Below are 17043 nucleotides of genomic sequence, written 5' to 3' on the forward strand. Positions count from 1 at the left end.
CAAATCTGATACTCATGAGATGTGAATTTGTGAATTATAATCTTATAGGTGGAGTTAAGGCCACAGGTATAGATGAAACTGACCATGAGGTATGCTGAGTGAGAAAAGGACTAATGCATCTAAAGTACAATTTGACTTACAAAACTCTATTAACTGACAATTTCTCAGGAATATATGTTTGCAAGATGAGTGACACAATCATTATACAAATACTGAGATTCTATGTTCCAGTGAAGCCAGACCGCAGCTCACATGAAAATAAAAATAATACAGGAACATTATTTTAGTTTTAAGTTTTTTCTTCACCTCTGTAAAATCTGTACTTACATTCAAAGGAGCTGGACTTACAGCCCCACATAATCCAACACTGTAAACCAACCTGATGAAAAGGGTCGTCTCTATATTCTTTTTTCACACATGGATTAATTTGAGGATTTTCCACATCTGTCTCACTGGTACAAGATGATCGGCATTCTGCACAATGTAACAAGTCTTCCCATAATACGTCTTCTGTTTCAGATTCTGGCCTTGTGCTCTCAGAATCCTGTCTGGAACTTGAACAGCGAGAGCTGCAACTAGTACCCGATTTAGGGGCATCCTGAAATCAAGATATTCTTTGACATTAATACAATTTATGTACCCTTTCCAACTCAAAGGATTCTATCAGAAATATATATTGCTACTTTTTGCTAAAACAACACACACACTGTCAAATGACAGTGAAATAAATAGCAAAGCATTAAAATACATAATATTTTTTAAGGAGAAACAAAATTTCCTCATATCAAAATTTGATTTCACATCTCAGCTCAAGTGTTATTTTGCAGGCAAAAGTTGCGCCTGTTTTCTCTTAAAGTTTATACAAAGTTCAGAATTCAGAGACTAGCCTAAATCCATATGGACTGCATAGTCAGTGAATGTTAACCCACTTTAATTGATGTGTTTAATGGAGTTCTTTTCTTAGTTTTTTTTTTTTTAGCAACAATAGATTTCATGTATCTACTGTTTTTGTTTTTCAAACAGAAGTTCAATAAATTGATTTAAAATTAACAAATAATCTATATCAGGAAGATAAGTGCCAACTCATGTTTCTTAATCTATTGTAAAAAAGTGAAAAACTAAAAGGCACAAGTTAAATAATTTCTGATCAATTTACTTTTTTCCTAAGAGTTTTTAATGTACAAAATAAAAACCTTTGACTACATTTTCATTTAAGTTAATTCTAAATAATCTTTCCTAAATAAAGAATGGTAATAGCCATCCTTACGTAGTCAAGTATGCTGAAATTTTTGGATTTGTTATTAGCTATCCTCTGTCACTAAGATTTTGTCAGTTCTACTTTAAAATATTTTATATTTACCCCTCTCCATTTCCCATGTTATCACCACAGTTCAGACTTCATCATTCACACCTTGTTTGCTCTAAGACCTTCCTGACTGACCCCTACTTGAAAGGCCTTCCCCTCTTTCCAGATTAACCTACCCACAGTGAAGCTATTTTTTCATTCCTCAGACAAAAATCTTTCTGTGGCTTCCCACTGTTCTCCTGCATAAAGTTCACATTCCTTCACCGAGCATGCTTGCCTTCAAATGTGCTACTTCGGATCCTGTTCTCCACTTCTCCTCCAGTGACACTGGGCTACGTCTTAGCCTCTAGACACAGCTTGCTCTTTGCCACTCTAGTCTCTGATCATGTTCCTACCTCTTACTGTAACCCTACTCTCCTTTAAAGCCTACTCAACAAAGTGTCAGGAAAATACCATCTCTACCGCTTTCGAGCCGTCTTACCTTGTTTCTGAGTCTTAGTTTAGCCACCTACCAATGGGGAATAAAACTACCTACCTTAAACAGATATTAAAAATTAAATGAGCACTGTAGCTTTTAATACAAACCTAGTACAAAGGCCCTCGACAAATGTTAGTTTAAAGGTACTCTCTATTTAGAACAATTACTTTGTCCCTGAAGCGAGTTATTATTATTTATATTCATTTGATGATCAATTTTGCATTGTTGTCTGGCATCTGTAATATTGTCTGTGTTAGATGTTCATGTATTTCATATCCTCAAATAAATCATAACTCTCAAATACACTATAAGTCTATGAAAGACAGAAACCAAACACTACTTTTTTTTGCCATCATTAGCACAGGTAACAAGATGTCTTAAATGAATGAGATATATTATTGATAATTAATTTATTGATATTAGAATGGGATACTAAATATATATTTAGTGTACTGATAGAGTACTTGTGGGAGGAGGGTTGTTTGAGGGAGAAGTAAAAATTTTCCAAAAGAGCTGAGCAGGAAAATGAAAAAAGAAAGAAAAAAAATACAGAAAGAGAAAAGGGTAAAAATTAGTCAGTTTTCTTTCATGAAAAGCACTCCAAAAATACTTCCGATTCACTAATGTCAACCAGAATATTTGAAGCATAAGCAGTTTTCATCACAATTTTCATTAGATAGCAAGACACAGACTGTATTAAGTAATCAGTAACTGCTAATCGAAAATTTTTGATAAAACTATCTTATTATCTATAACTAATTTCTGATGCAGACTTGTTAATCAGATACAGAAATAAGTAATAGGATTAAAGGCCTGATGACTGTTTAAGTGAAACTAATGGGTGATTTCAGGGATAAAGAAATATCTATAATTCTTTATAAATGTATTTTGTCAAATACTGATTAATAAGTGGGCCATTTTACAAATGTAAAATCTAAAAATTATTGCCTATAATTGCTTACATTTCAAACAGAATTTTATCTGCAGTATTTAGGTAGTGAGTGGCCACTTCAAATTTCACTACAAATTGCTGAATTAAGCCAAAAAATAGGAAATTTTAGAACTGAAGAAAATAGCTCAAGTTAATAGCTCATTTAATACAATTTGTTCTGCTTATTTCAAATCTTTAGACAGATAGCTAAAACTGAGGATACAGTCATATTAAGAAAGTTTATTTATTTGAACTGAAATAGATGAAGGGAATAAACATTTATAACAGAAATGCTTTGTGCGTGGCAATTATGCATAATCTTATTTAAAATTAACAATCTGATGAGGCCAGTCTCCCTCCCTCCCCACTGTACAGAGGCAGAAACTGAGACTCAGGTAAGTTAAATAATTTTTCCAAAGTCACTTAAGTAGTCTGACTCCATGCCCATGGTTTCTTCACTATGCTTTCCATCAAATGCTGCCTTCATCAGATGAAAAGCTAATCCACAATAGGGAATAAAAATTAAAGATACCTGCAGAGTTAAACAAAGCAAGACAGAGCTAGGAAACAGGACAAGTGCTAAAACAGAGCTACTGGTTCCCCAGGACACCTCCTATATCTCAGATAACCAAGTAATTCTACCATCTTCCCAACAAGAGGCTGGAAGAAGCCAATCAGATATAGTAGATAGTAGAAAAAGGCAAGAAACCAGGGTGGGGGTAGGGTTTGGGGGTTGAGGGATAAGAGGGAGGAGGGTTAGGAGAAAGTCCAACACACTGAATGGCAAGATCACTACCTCATCCCCAACCCCCTTGGTGCCAAACACCATGACAGCGTGGTATAATATCTACCACCCCCATGCCACCAGAAGATTGGATGATTCTTCCTGAAAAACTAAATGCCCCTAAAAAGTATATCTATAGATGCTGACATCTGGGAGGCTTACAACAAATGGCTGGGTCCCTGACCAGTACTCTTAAAGCGAGGCCCACCAGTCTTACCCCTGCACAAAGTGCTTCCCCAAATGATTTCTTTGTGCCTCACCCTAAAAGAAAACAGTATCACCAGTAATTTGAAGAGTATAGTAATAAATACATATAGATGCAAAACAACGCTACAAATCCTCTGTCTGAAGTTTACTTATTCAAAGGAGGTTGTGTTTTGCTTTTTCAATAAAAAATAAGAACAACTTTGAAGGTGGTTTGACTTGAGAGTAAAAAAATTTGGAACTGAAATACAGCTTTTTAAATATTTTCTAGTCTAAAGTTCCTCACTTCACAGATGAAGAATTTGAAGACCAGATTTTACTTTTAAGTAATTTTTATATCACGTTTAAAAAGATTTAAAACAACCAATGCCTCCTAGCTAATTATCAGCCTTACTTAGAATCTGGAAGATTTTAAGAAACATTTATTTAAAAGTTAAGATCAGTAGAATAATGTTTTGCCCTTCAAGAATCTCAGTATTTCAAAATATAGTTGCAAACCAAGAAAAGTAAAGATTAGGGGAGAGAAAAGTACCTCTAAAGCCAAGTAATTTATTCTATAGGAGAGTGGAGATCTCCTTCTATAGGAGGTCCTGAATTCTTTCCAGGACCAACAGACTTCTACCTGTGCATGGAATAAGACTTTGAATTTCACAAGCATGGTTAACTGGCTTAGGAACACTAAACGGTACATCAGATAATGTGGAAGAAGAGGCAATGAATAGACATACTGGCATTAGTGTCTTTCTAATGGCAGCCACTGAGAGAAGAAACAGCTGTAGTCACGTAGAAAGATTAACTAGAGATAAAACCACAAAGAAGAGTGTACAAAGAACAAGTAACTCTTCTAATCTTAAAACTCTTAAGCTATTCATATTCCAGCACAGCATAATATTAGATTTTTCACAAGTTTAACCCTAAATCATCAAGAAAAAAAATATATTCTAATACAGTACAAAAAGAGTAGAAGGTAATGTTTATCAAAAAGTGATGTAAAAAGTAATTCATGTGCCTTCAAGCAAGACAATGTATTGTCCTTAGAATAAAATGTGAAAATACAATTGAATGAAATTTTTTTTCTATTTAAATATTTCAAGAGATATAATAACTTCAAGAGATGTGGTAAAGTTGGAAAAGGGTTTGGAGAAAAACAGACATTAATAAAGAAAAACAGAATCAAAGAAGAAAAAGGAATTGAATTTTATAGCATGGGTGACTTAACTGGTGACAGTAACATGAAGGAAGTCATTTAGAATAATAACTTTGCTAGAAGTTATAAAGCCTTTCAAATCGTGGAAAAGACTAACATAGGAGTTCACAGATTCTCTCTCCAGGATCTTCTTTAAAAGGAAACAACAAACTCAATGTATGAGTCTTCAGAAATAATGCACAAAATGAATACAAGTGTGTGGCTATCATGTGTGAAATACATTAATCTAAAACCGCTTCTTTGTAAGTCCAGATCATATAACAGTAAGATATCGAGATTGATGGGAAATATCTGTTATTTCAATAATCATAAATTTGTTGAAAAAAGTTGTAAATTAAAAACATACAAAATAGATATATATGTACAGATGCAAGGCCAAGTATATACCTCATTAGGGTAATGTTTCTTATAATGGTGAGGCTTTCTATTCCGAAGAATGCTCTCGGAAGTCCTGTCTGCATGACGGCGCAATGGGTATCCTGTTTCTGGACCTTCTTCACTGGAGACTTCATCAGAGACATTTGTTACTGTCCTCTGGGTATCCTAAGTTAGGAGTATAAAAAGAGAGTTGTTGGTAATTTCTGACTAACCTCGCAGCTTTAAAACTGCAAAATTTTAAATTATACACACATATACACAGATACCTTCAAATACCTCTAAAGATCTCAGAGTAATTGATTAGTACTACCTGATTTTCTAAAAAATGTCTTAAATCAGTGACTAAAGTAACTCAATAGTCATTTGTCAAATATTGTTCTATAACATTTCTGTTCACAAAAGGATCTGAAATGGCTTACAAAATTGAGAACGTAAAATAGCATAAAAGCAGAACAGAGACCCTTTAAAGGAAGCCTGAGAGACCTAAAATGAATTACATTATTCTCACAAACTAAAAATGCTATCAATCTTAAGACCAGCACTGATTTAATAATGGGTTATGAGACAATGAGGAGGTGACTGGTAGCTGAATGAAACACATATCAGTCAGACAACACCATGTAAATACTGATTTTTTAGAGATAACCAATAACCAGATTCCAGAAGTTCTGAAACTGAGAGACTCCAGAGCAGATATTTTACTGATACTTTCATGTTCCTCTTATATGACATTAGTAGGTAATACATACCTGGAAATGTGTTTGAAAACTGCATGACTAAAAACTTAATTTATTTGTTGACTGATGCTAGTGATGTGAGGCTCACATTACCAGAGAGTTAAATGCCTCAAAAATCTAAAATCAGAGTAAGGGACTCTGATTCATTGCTGCCCCATGCTATTTATTATATAGCTACAGGTACTGAAAATACATGTACTGTCAAGCAATAACACATACTTCACTCAAAATAGAGAATCCTCTTTTTTTCCTTTACTTTCCTCAACACACGTGATCATGCTTACGTTCCTAAATGTAACAAAGGTAACATCTTTTAATTTGACCATATATATATATATTTTTTTTACTGTAACAGCTTTTAAAGAATAAATTATTTGGGCTTCCCTGGTGGCACAGTGGTTAAGAATCTGCCTGCCATCGCAGGGGACACGAGTCCGATCCCTGGCCCGGGAAGATCCCGCATGCCACGGAGCAGCTAAGCCCATGTGCCACAACTACTGAGCCTGTGCTCTAGAGCCCGTGCTCTGCAACAAGAGAAGCCACAGTGAGAAGCCCGCCCCCTGCAAAGAAGAGGAGCCCCTGCTTGCCTCAACTAGAGAAAGCCCATGTGCAGCAACAAAGACCCAACACAGCCAAAAATTAAAAACAAACAAACAAATAAATAAATAAAAATTAAAAAAAAGAAGAATAGATTATTTAACCAAAAAACTTCAGGGAAACAAAGAGAAAGAAGGTATTACATTAAGCTTTGTTACAATAAACCCAGGGTTTCTTCCGGAAAAGTAAACAAACAATTGTTATCCTTAGCAAATATTACCTCAGTAAGACTTTTTTCCAAATTAAAAACAAAACAAATGTGCTGACACCAAAGGTAACAAAGGTAGGAAAAACAAGGTAATATTTTCTTACAGAGAACATTAATGGAAAACCAGGGTCCTAGTTCAGTGTCTAGAATAATTTAGATGTTCCATTTGAAATAAATTCTTACACACACACAGAAATGGGGAAATAAAAAGTAACGTTTAACAAATATCAACTATAAATTATAAAGTGCTTTAACATTTCAGAAAAACTGGAGCCATCAATCAATTCAGAAGGTGCCAAGTTATACTGGAAATCAGGTTTATTCACACTACTTTATCTGATTTTCAGCTTCATCAGTGTGATTTGTAAAGGCTCACAGAATAAATTCTGGAGAAAATACATATACTCAAGGGCAACTACTATGTCTAAGTCACTTCCCATTAACTAACATAAAATCACACAAAATACTTTTAAAAATCACACTTACTTTGCTGGGAATGTTCCTCAGTGTTCCTGAGTTCCAGGTTGCCTCTTCTGGCCGAAGAGTTTCACACTGAAGTTCATGGCTTTGTACTCCATCTTCGCTGCTTTTAACAGTCTTTTTCCCATCAAGGGATACATAGCCATTGTCAGTCTCAGTTGATTTATCAATTGAATTCTTTGCTTTCTTTGATCTAAAAAGGAAAATATGTGAAGCATGTTATGTGGACTTAGCTTATTCTGGATAGGTTACCAGCAGAAATTATGATCTGTTAATAATTAAATCTGGTAGTTATTTCTCAGCATTTTAATCACTACCTTATTTTTACAATAAATAATTCAGAAATATAATATCTATCGTAAAAAATAAACATGTAAATCAATGTCCTACTTCAGCTTATTTTATAAGTTTCAAGGTCTTACAAATAGCAATTCTAAGAGACATGCCCTAACTTACCAAACAATTATTGGTCAAAATCACCTGGTCTGGACTTCCCTGGTGGCGCAGTGGTTAAGAATCCACCTGCCAATGAAGGGGACACGGGTTCGAGCCCTGGTCCGGGAAGATCCCACATGCCGTGGAGCAACTAAGCCCATGCGCTACAACTACTGAGCCTGCGCTCTAGAGCCCGTGAAACACAACTACTGAGCCCACATGCCACAACTACTGAAGCCTGCGTGCCTAGAGCACGTGCTCTGCAACAAGAGAAGCCACCGCAACGAGAAGCCTGCGCACCACAACGAAGAGTAGCCTCCACTCGCCGCAACTAGAGAAAGCCCGTGTGCAGCAACGAAGACCCAACGCAGCCAAAATAAATAAATAAATAAACTTACTAAAAAAATGATTAAAAAAAATCACCTGGTCTTTGAGCAAAATCTAGGATCAAAATTTTAGCGATTTTATTATGGTTAATAATATATTTTTAAGGTCTTATTTTTTTAAGAACTACCTCAGTAATTATTAAGTTGCAATTAGTGGTTTAACTTAGTTTTAATACTCTACTTTACCCAAATACTTTACCATTAGTATGGATACATAAATATTCTGATAAATTCATTTTAATATACAATGGAGACACAGGACTTTTGTAACACAAAAAGCACATGAAAAAAGGGAAAACTTTGTACAAGATTCTACATAATGGAAGAAGTAAAAACAAAGAACTCAAAGAAAAAGAAGTAACCTCTTTCACCCACTGAAATACTCTAGAAAAAAAGTTAGTAATCATGTAGCTTACAAGTACCTAAAAGGCTACAATTGAGGTTCTTCACTTATAGGTATTAAGTTTTTCTCAATACAAAAAGTATAACATGGAAAATAATAAACCATTTGATTAATAGGCAAATGCTTGAAGAGTCCTCTTCAGAGACTACGGTGGGTGAAAGAATGGCTATCCAAAAGAAATATTAGTAGAAACATAATGTAAATCCCACATGAAATTAAAATGTGCTCAATGCAGATTAAGTCTGTCATAAAACATTACTAAAAAGTAATTGTATTTAATTATATTTAAATAAATTCCCTTGAATTTTCTCCAAGTATCAGTTTTGCAAGACAGGAAAAATAAAACTAGTATATTGCCTTCAGGCAGGTCAAAAAACAAAAGGACTTTCAAATGGAGAAAAAATGTTATCTTTAACACTACAATTACTCAGTTCTATTGGAATCTATCAGAACTGTGCAGGACCTTAGAATTCATCTATGCTAAATATTCATTTTGGAAACAAGGAATCAGAAATATAAAGAGGCCTAGGCGACTTATTTAAGGTCACATAGCCAGTTAGAGGCAAAGCTGACATTAGAACACAGACCTTCTGACTACGAGGTTAATTATATTCTCCACATTACCTCCAAATGCCCACTCTCTGGGAAACTGCCTGTTAAGATTTCTTCTTAACACACTCATCAAAGCCTAGAAGATTTCTGTCTCGTACAAACAGGCCCCTTTCCTTCCTGACCTTCTCCTGCAAGACTACTAAAGGGGACAGACAGGCCATACCTCCCATATGCTCTACAGAGCTCTGATGCTTTCTGGTCATGAAGAACACACCTCAGCAGAGCTGCAAGACTCAAAAGTCTAATCTTCTGACCCTTTTCTTTCTATATTACCCTAAGAGGCATGGAGAGACTAAGGGAATGAGCCATAGAACAAAGATCATTTAAGAATGGCAGAGGGAGGGAGGAAAATGAATTACAGCAGAGAGGAGAAAGGGCAAAAGAGAAAATAAAAGGTGCAGAGAAAAGCTGTGAACTTCTCTGCCTAGAGAAGAAAGAGATAGAAATGCCAGTTATTAACTGTTCCCTTTACCTCTCCCTTGAATATTGTGCAATGTGTACATGTGGAAAAAGACCAAGGGAAGTGAAGTTACTTGATATCTTAAAACTGTGAGAAACTCAAAGACAGTGAAAGTGTGTGCTGGAAAGGTATTTATGAAGCTTCATGGAAACTGTATTGGGCTGGAAAGGGAGGGGGAAGGCAGTGAATAAGGTGAAGGAAGACTGAAAAGTTGATAGAACAGAACCATTAATCAGCCAGGATATGCAAGAAGAGAAATTTATTTGGGAAGAAAGATACAACGCTGGACCTGAAGTGCCTGGGAACATCCTGAGAAAGATCAGTAAGCAGCTGATAATAACACAGGCCTAGAAGCCAATGGTCAAAGCAAACAAAAAGTAGCTGTCAACCTGCAGAGTGAACCAGAACCCTAGAGGGCCAAAAGATACAGGCGTAGTGAAAAGGGCTTTGAATCAGTAATAACGGCTGCCTTGAGAATTTTCCCAAGGGGAATGTGCTCTGTCCTTACCAGGACAGAGCAAAGACTGCGCTAAGCCAGGGGCAGGAGTACTAGTAGCACTCGTTCTATTTACCTTTCGGAGATCTCCTACCTCCTCCCTACGTCCTCTCTTCCTTACCTCTGCCTCCTTCCAATCTTCTCGGGGTTGTTTCTCCCTCCCAAGATCTCCTCGAAATACAAGTAACACTATCAGAAGATATGAACAGCAAGTTACTAAGCTACGGTAGCTACCTGATGCTTCTCTCCTGCTAAGTGCAGATAACGTGCAAACCAAGCTGAAATAACAAAGAAAACACTAAATGTAGGTACCAACCTCAGAGTTTACAAAGCAGCTCAAAATACAAATCGAGGCAGCTTGACAGGGGCTGGTGATCGCAGCACTTGCAAACGCATTGTTGGAATGGAACCGCAGGAGCAGCCCAGCAACAGCCAGTAATGGCAACTCATTCGAAGGCAAGTTTACGGCAGGGGGCCGGGCGCAGCCCAGAGGGGATGGGAGATGGGCTACATACAGAGGGTTAATTGAATAAGTATATTGAGGACAATAGGAACCAGATTTTTCAGTGACAGAGAAGGAAGATATAGAGAGAAGAAAAGATAAAATGAACTCTGTGATATTGTACCTGAATTGGAAATTCTGCAAATTCCACAGCAAATTCATGGCTTATATCTAAAGAAATAAATATAAATGTAAAAGGACACGGACACACACACACACACACACACTTTCTAGCTCTGTCCACTGAGAAGGCCCCAGGGTAGCAACACCACAATAGCAATGAGCGTATCCAGCATTCAGATCTTGGTTTCTATATACCACTCTCCTTGAAGAAGTGACTCATTCCAGGCCTGAGGCAGAGGAAGTACAAGTTGAAGCTGGAAACATTTTGTTGTGCCAGAAAGTAAGGAAGGGTTCAGAGAATGATAAGGACATGCCAAAAAGACAAAGACACTGCTCAAAGGGGCTCCCCTGGCCAAATTGAAGCCAATCTAATATCAAAATAAATAATGACAGCAACAAATTGAAAAAAATAGAAATCCATAAGTAAATAATTAAAGGAAAGCTCTTCCATAAAGTAGAATGCCAAGTAATAAATGTAGAAGGAACGACAGAGTTAGAAAAATTACCATTTGACAGCCACCATAATAATAATTCAAGCAAGAATCATCAATCGATGCTAAAACCAGAAGGTGAAGGTGGGATGAGAAATAGGTTATTTTTATAGTTAATGTATCTCCACATAGGACATTTGTTGATTTTAAAGGAAAAAATAAATAAATTTACAATGGAGAAATATAGCAGACACTACCTTAATCGAGTGATTCATATAAATATCACTAGTAAGGGAACAAATCTACATAGTTTGCCACCTGACAGGATGCAATGATATTGCTGCCAAAAATGCATAACTGGGTTTAATTATGAAGAAATATCACATTACTAACTCAGTGGTAGGCTGCTAAATGTTGAACAACCAGCTATCCAGGGGTAAAAAGCTCTTGTTTATAGTGTTCCCTTATTTCCATGGTGTAAATAATCCTACCACGGCCAATTTCAAATACCAACTGACAACGCTGAAGACAGCACTGGGAAGAGATACACATATTGAGCTCTCACAAGTCACTTGGAGCTACATCCAGAAAACCACCTGCACAAACCCAAATTAATAGACATTGTACAAAGTGACTGCCTGCCCTGTATCTTCAAAACTGTGAAAAACATGAAACTTGAGGAAAGACTGAAGTCTGTCCCACAATGAAGGAGACAAGACATGACCCCTGGATGTGGCACATGATCCCAGATTGATCCTTTTGCTGTAAAGGATATTAATAGGGACAATTAACAGAATTGAACTGGGTCTCTGGGGGAAAGATATATGGGAGTTCTTTGCATTGTTCTCTCAACATTTCTGTAAGTTTGAAATTGTTTCAAAATAAAATTATGCATAGCACAGGGAGATCAGCTCGGTGCCTTGTGACCACCTGGAGGGGTGGGATAGGGAGGGTGGGAGGGAGACGCAAAAGGGAGGGTATATGGAAACATATGTATATGTATAACTGATTAAATTTGTTATAAGGCAAAAAATTAAAAAAATAAAATAAAATAAAATAAAATTATGTATTTTTAAAGGTACAAACTGATTACTTTAGATCTGAGCATCAGGGACATGCTGACAGGAGAAAATGTAGGAGGGCTGAGTTCCAATAAAGCAGGTTGAAGAGGGTCAAAAATTGTGACTGCTCCAGGCAAGGTTTAGTTTTACCACTGATTGCTCTATCATTCATAGTCATTAATTGCTGAAAGTAAGAACTTCACAGAATTATATTAATTTCTCAAAAGGAACACAGGTTACCAAGACTCGTATGTTTAAGTAATTCTTCCCATTCCCTTACAAAAGGGGGTAAAATTATTAGGGAAAGACAGTGGGAGTGAGAGATTTATTTTTTAAATATATATATTATGAAATTCTACTTAGAGTATATTTTTTAAAGGGAAGTTACTTCTATTTAAGTGAACTGAAAAATATGTAAAAAAATAAACTGAAGGGAGCTAAATATTTTGATTTTTTTCCTTTCTTTTTTTGGGGGGCAGGGGATCATTTAATAGAATTTCCTCCTTCTCAGGGGAGAATTTAGTGGGTTTTTTTTTTTGTAATTGCATTTTTTTGTAATTTTTTTTTTTTACGGCATAGTGATTCAATATTAACAGCACGTTGATTTTAAAATAAACACATGATTCTAAATCATCATTCCCTATCAAAAACAAAAGCAGGATAGAAAGAAGCTGGTTAGGAATTATTGTCCTACAATATAGAAAGAAATGGTACTTTTTAGTATTATCCACAGAAAGATCTTACCTTTTGATAGCTACACTTTATGCATATAATACACCCACTTAATAAAACCAGAGTTAACAATAGTTTCTTAGACCAACCCAAACACTATGAGTCACAGGCATCTGGGCAGTGAGGTTAGTAGTATGTTGAAAATGGAGACATACAAGTCTACCATGATTTTACATATTCCATGACAGAAACAGTATTTCCTGCATTTGGATTTTTTTAAAATTGAAGTAGAGTTGATATACAATATTATATTAGTTTCAGGTGTACAACATAGTGGTTCAGCATTTATATACTGCTGCACTGGATTCTGAACAAAAAGCATTTGCAAAGATACAATGTGCAATTTCACTGCCATGGTCATGGCTTATAGTTTTATAACTAGCTAATAACTAATTAACACTTGAATCTTTGGATGGCATGACCTGTGTAAAATTTTCTTTAAAGTATTATGCTTGACATTCAAGAAGGGTAGCTCTATGTCAAAAATACTCTTAGGAGGACATGACTTTACATGTAGTATAATTACCCTAGTTCCTTTGTGAGATATAGTGAGAGACAATTTGATTCTTTTCTAAAAAAATGCAAATAAATGTACAATCTACACCATAAGTAAATCATAAAACTGAATTTTTTCACATAAAAACTTTAGCCAAAAAGTTAACACAACTTTTAAAAACTTACTAGCTTATAAAATATCAAATGTATTGTGTCAAACATGAAAACCACTGTGTTTCTATATTAAAAAACCTAGTGAGGTAATCAAGAACACTCATGATACTCTGTCCTGCCATGGAAAAAACGTTGGAAGTATTTCTTGGTGCTCTCAAAAATATTCAGAGGTATACAAATTGAGCCAACTGAAGATCATCCTTTCAGTATTAAAGGACATTAGAGTTGCTAGGGGGAAGTTAACAGTAACAGATAACTCTTGTTCTAGAACATAGTATGAAATTTCTGGCCTTGCTCTCATTTGCACAAGGTTAGGAATCAAGGAGGAGAGGAGGTTAGAGAAACAGAATGCATAAAATCTCAGATATAAGAAAATGACACAGGGGCCTGCATATAACCATCACTGCTATCTGGAGCTATGCATACACCTTGATTACATACTAACATAGCCCTTCAAAGACTTTTGGGACCCTATGTTTCTCAAGGCATCCTCTACCACACATAAGTTTGAGAGGTGTGTACCAAATTGGGTTTATTTATAGTACCTGTAATCTTTTTAGGACCAGTCCAACTCTAAAATACAGTGACTCTAGCAAATTTAATAAGTTATCTAGTTGTGGCCATAAGATAGTCTTAAAAATCTGGAATATACTGGCATTTACACAGTCTTCATGCTTGTCTATGGAAGATATCCAATAGACCTTCACCCAGTCTATAGCTTAAATGACTGAACTTTTTAAACTACAGTCAGTAAAAACCAAATTTTAATCCCTGTATCAAAAATTTCTGGTGGAACTGCATACCATTTTAACTTATATTATGCAGTATGCTCCATTCTGTGAAGAAAATCAATTTATTGAATCTAATTTTCACTTTAGTGTTAAAAACAGCAAATATGGAAGCTAAACAGAACAGAAATCTTCAAGGTAGGTCAGTCACACATAGGAATTAACAAGTAACCTGGTTTTATTCTGATATCTGTCTCTAACTCACCAAGTCAATTTATATAAGTTACTTTTTCTACTCAAAAAAGAGCATAATTTCTACTGACTTTGTTTTAATGATATTGTGATCGTCAAATGAATCTTCAAGGACATGAAAGAGTACTTAGGATCCAGCTGAATTTTGAAATAGGTTATTATGCTGAAGAGATGTAAAATCTACTCTTTTAAATATTTATTTATTTATTTTTGGATGTGTTGGGTCTTCGTTGCTATGCGTGGGCTTTCTCTAGTTGCACAAGCGAGGGCTACTCTTCATTGCGGTGCATGGGCTTCTCACCACCGTGGCTTCTTTTGTTGCGGAGCACTTGGCTCTAGGCACATGGGCTTCAGTAGTTGTGTCTCGTGGGCTCTAGAGTGCAGGCTCAGTGGCTGTGGTGCACGGGCTTAGTTGCTCCGTGGCATGTGGGATCTTCCCGGACCAGACGTGAACCTGTGTCCCATGCATTGGCAGGCGGATTCTTAACCACCAGGGAAGCCCCACGATCTAGATGTAATTCTTCCTATTTAATCTTTCTAGTAGCAACTATAATTATGCTAATTTAAGACAATTAACTGATATTAAAGGGCTAAATCCTTAGCAAATACGGTTGATTTCTACATCTTTTCTAATTGATACTTTGCCTTAATTTTCTCAGGTTTGTAGAATTCTTTTACAATAATTCCCATTTTTTTTCAAATAAGAAATACTATGCCTTATTTTAAAAAGAATAGTTTTATCTTGAGAATGAAATGTACTTAGAGATGATAGTAAGTAGGGCATTTCTAACATATAAATACAGCATGTTAAAAATGGTAGTTTCCAGGGCTTCCCTGGTGGCGCGGTGGTTGAGAGTCCGCCTGCCGATGCAGGGGACACGGGTTCGTGCCCCGGTCCGGGAAGATCCCATGTGCCGCGGAGCAGCTGGGCCCGTGAGCCATGGCCGCTGGGCCTGCGCGTTCGGAGCCTGTGCTCCGCGACGGGAGAGGCCACAGCAGTGAGAGGCCCGCGTACCGGGGGGAAAAAAAAAAAAGTAGTTTCCATTCTAACATCTAGAAGACCATCAAGTCACCAAATACAAAGCTTAGATATTTGTGTGGTTATGCATTTATCTTCTCATCAGTTATGCTAATTCAGATACCTTAATGGAAGTATCCAGCTTTTCAACTTGTTATCACCAGAAACAATTTTAAGTCTCAGTTGATATTTCAGTTTAAGCCCTTTCTGATTTATCAAAGCCTGAAACACCAAGACATCATCAAGATTCCAGAAATCAGTTCAGAACTTCTAAAACTAACATTTTTCTTAAGATCTTTTTGTACCCAATATTTAAAACAGTTTCATTCATATGCTGGCAAACTAGGTCGCAAATGAGACAGCTGAAAATACTGCATCTTTAAAAACATTTAGATTATAGTTGTCATGATTAAAGGGAATAAATCCAAAGGGATTTAGCCATTATAATATCAATTACTAGTAGTCAAGGTCATGCTACAGCCCCAAAAGAGGAAAATTAAACTCTGAAACTCATTTGACTAGAGAAACACGGTAGAATTCTAAAGGCACCAACCTGTAAATTTAGAAGGATTCTGAATACTACATAATAATACACCAGTTTCAGACAACGAAAACAACTAAATGATCCCCCCAAAGCAAAACATATCCACTATGCTATTTATAATTGCTTAACAGAAAGTCTTGAGAAATGTTTAAGAAATTGACTCTGCAGTGATAAAACTATCATATCTTTACTGTCAGAAAGTAGAGCTATTTATATACATTTTTTAAAAAGACTAACAGAGAGAGAGATAGACAGACAGAATCCAACCCAAGTTAAATACAAAACAAAACAAGGATTTCCCTGGCCGCCCAGTAGTTAAGACTCTGTGCTTCCAATGCAGGGGGTGCAGGTACGATCTCTGGTTGGGGAACAAAGATCCCACATGCCAGCGCAGTGCGGCCAAAAAAAGCCCCACAAAAAGCAAAAAACCAAACCAAACCTGTATCTTCTCTGGAAGAAAACTAAGTGGCTGAAAAAGTCAGAGAATCAACTTAATGCCACATTACTGCAAACTATCAATATTAAAATTTGGGAAAATTTCCCCCCAAATTACAATCAATAAGAATATGCCATGACACAACTGCTTAATTGTATAATGCATGATACACTTTATCATAAGAGCACAATCACAAACTGATAAAACAATGATATTAGTAGAGAAGTTAACAAAAGTGACCGTAAATAGTTACTTGCAGTATCCCTTTTCTTGATTTATTAACTTAGCAACTTTCATCAGTTTTGGTAAATTTTTATTATGGTACAAACAAAAAAGCCAAAGTACAAAAACAGAATTTCATATTATAGTATATATTTTATTCTTTCAAATAACAATACCTATATGTTTTATTTTAGATAATTGAGGCTAAAACAAAGTCATACAA

At 35.9% G+C, this 17043-nt stretch overlaps 1 protein-coding gene across 2 annotated transcripts in view; it reads right to left on the reverse strand.

The window, feature by feature from the left end:
• Positions 1–17043, reverse strand: part of PHTF2 (putative homeodomain transcription factor 2) — a 129407-nt gene that overhangs the window by 23727 nt on the left and 88637 nt on the right. For both annotated transcript variants that reach the window (XM_082632408.1, XM_082632407.1), the window contains 3 exons: positions 7317–7503; positions 5298–5453; positions 380–598 (listed from right to left, as the gene is read on the reverse strand). In XM_082632408.1, coding sequence (XP_082488534.1) covers positions 380–598; positions 5298–5453; positions 7317–7503 — 562 coding nt within the window. The remainder of the gene's footprint in view (positions 1–379; positions 599–5297; positions 5454–7316; positions 7504–17043) is intronic.

Source organism: Mesoplodon mirus, assembly GCF_964341445.2.
Source record: "Mesoplodon mirus genome assembly, chromosome: 9".
Lineage (NCBI taxonomy): Eukaryota > Metazoa > Chordata > Mammalia > Artiodactyla > Ziphiidae > Mesoplodon > Mesoplodon mirus.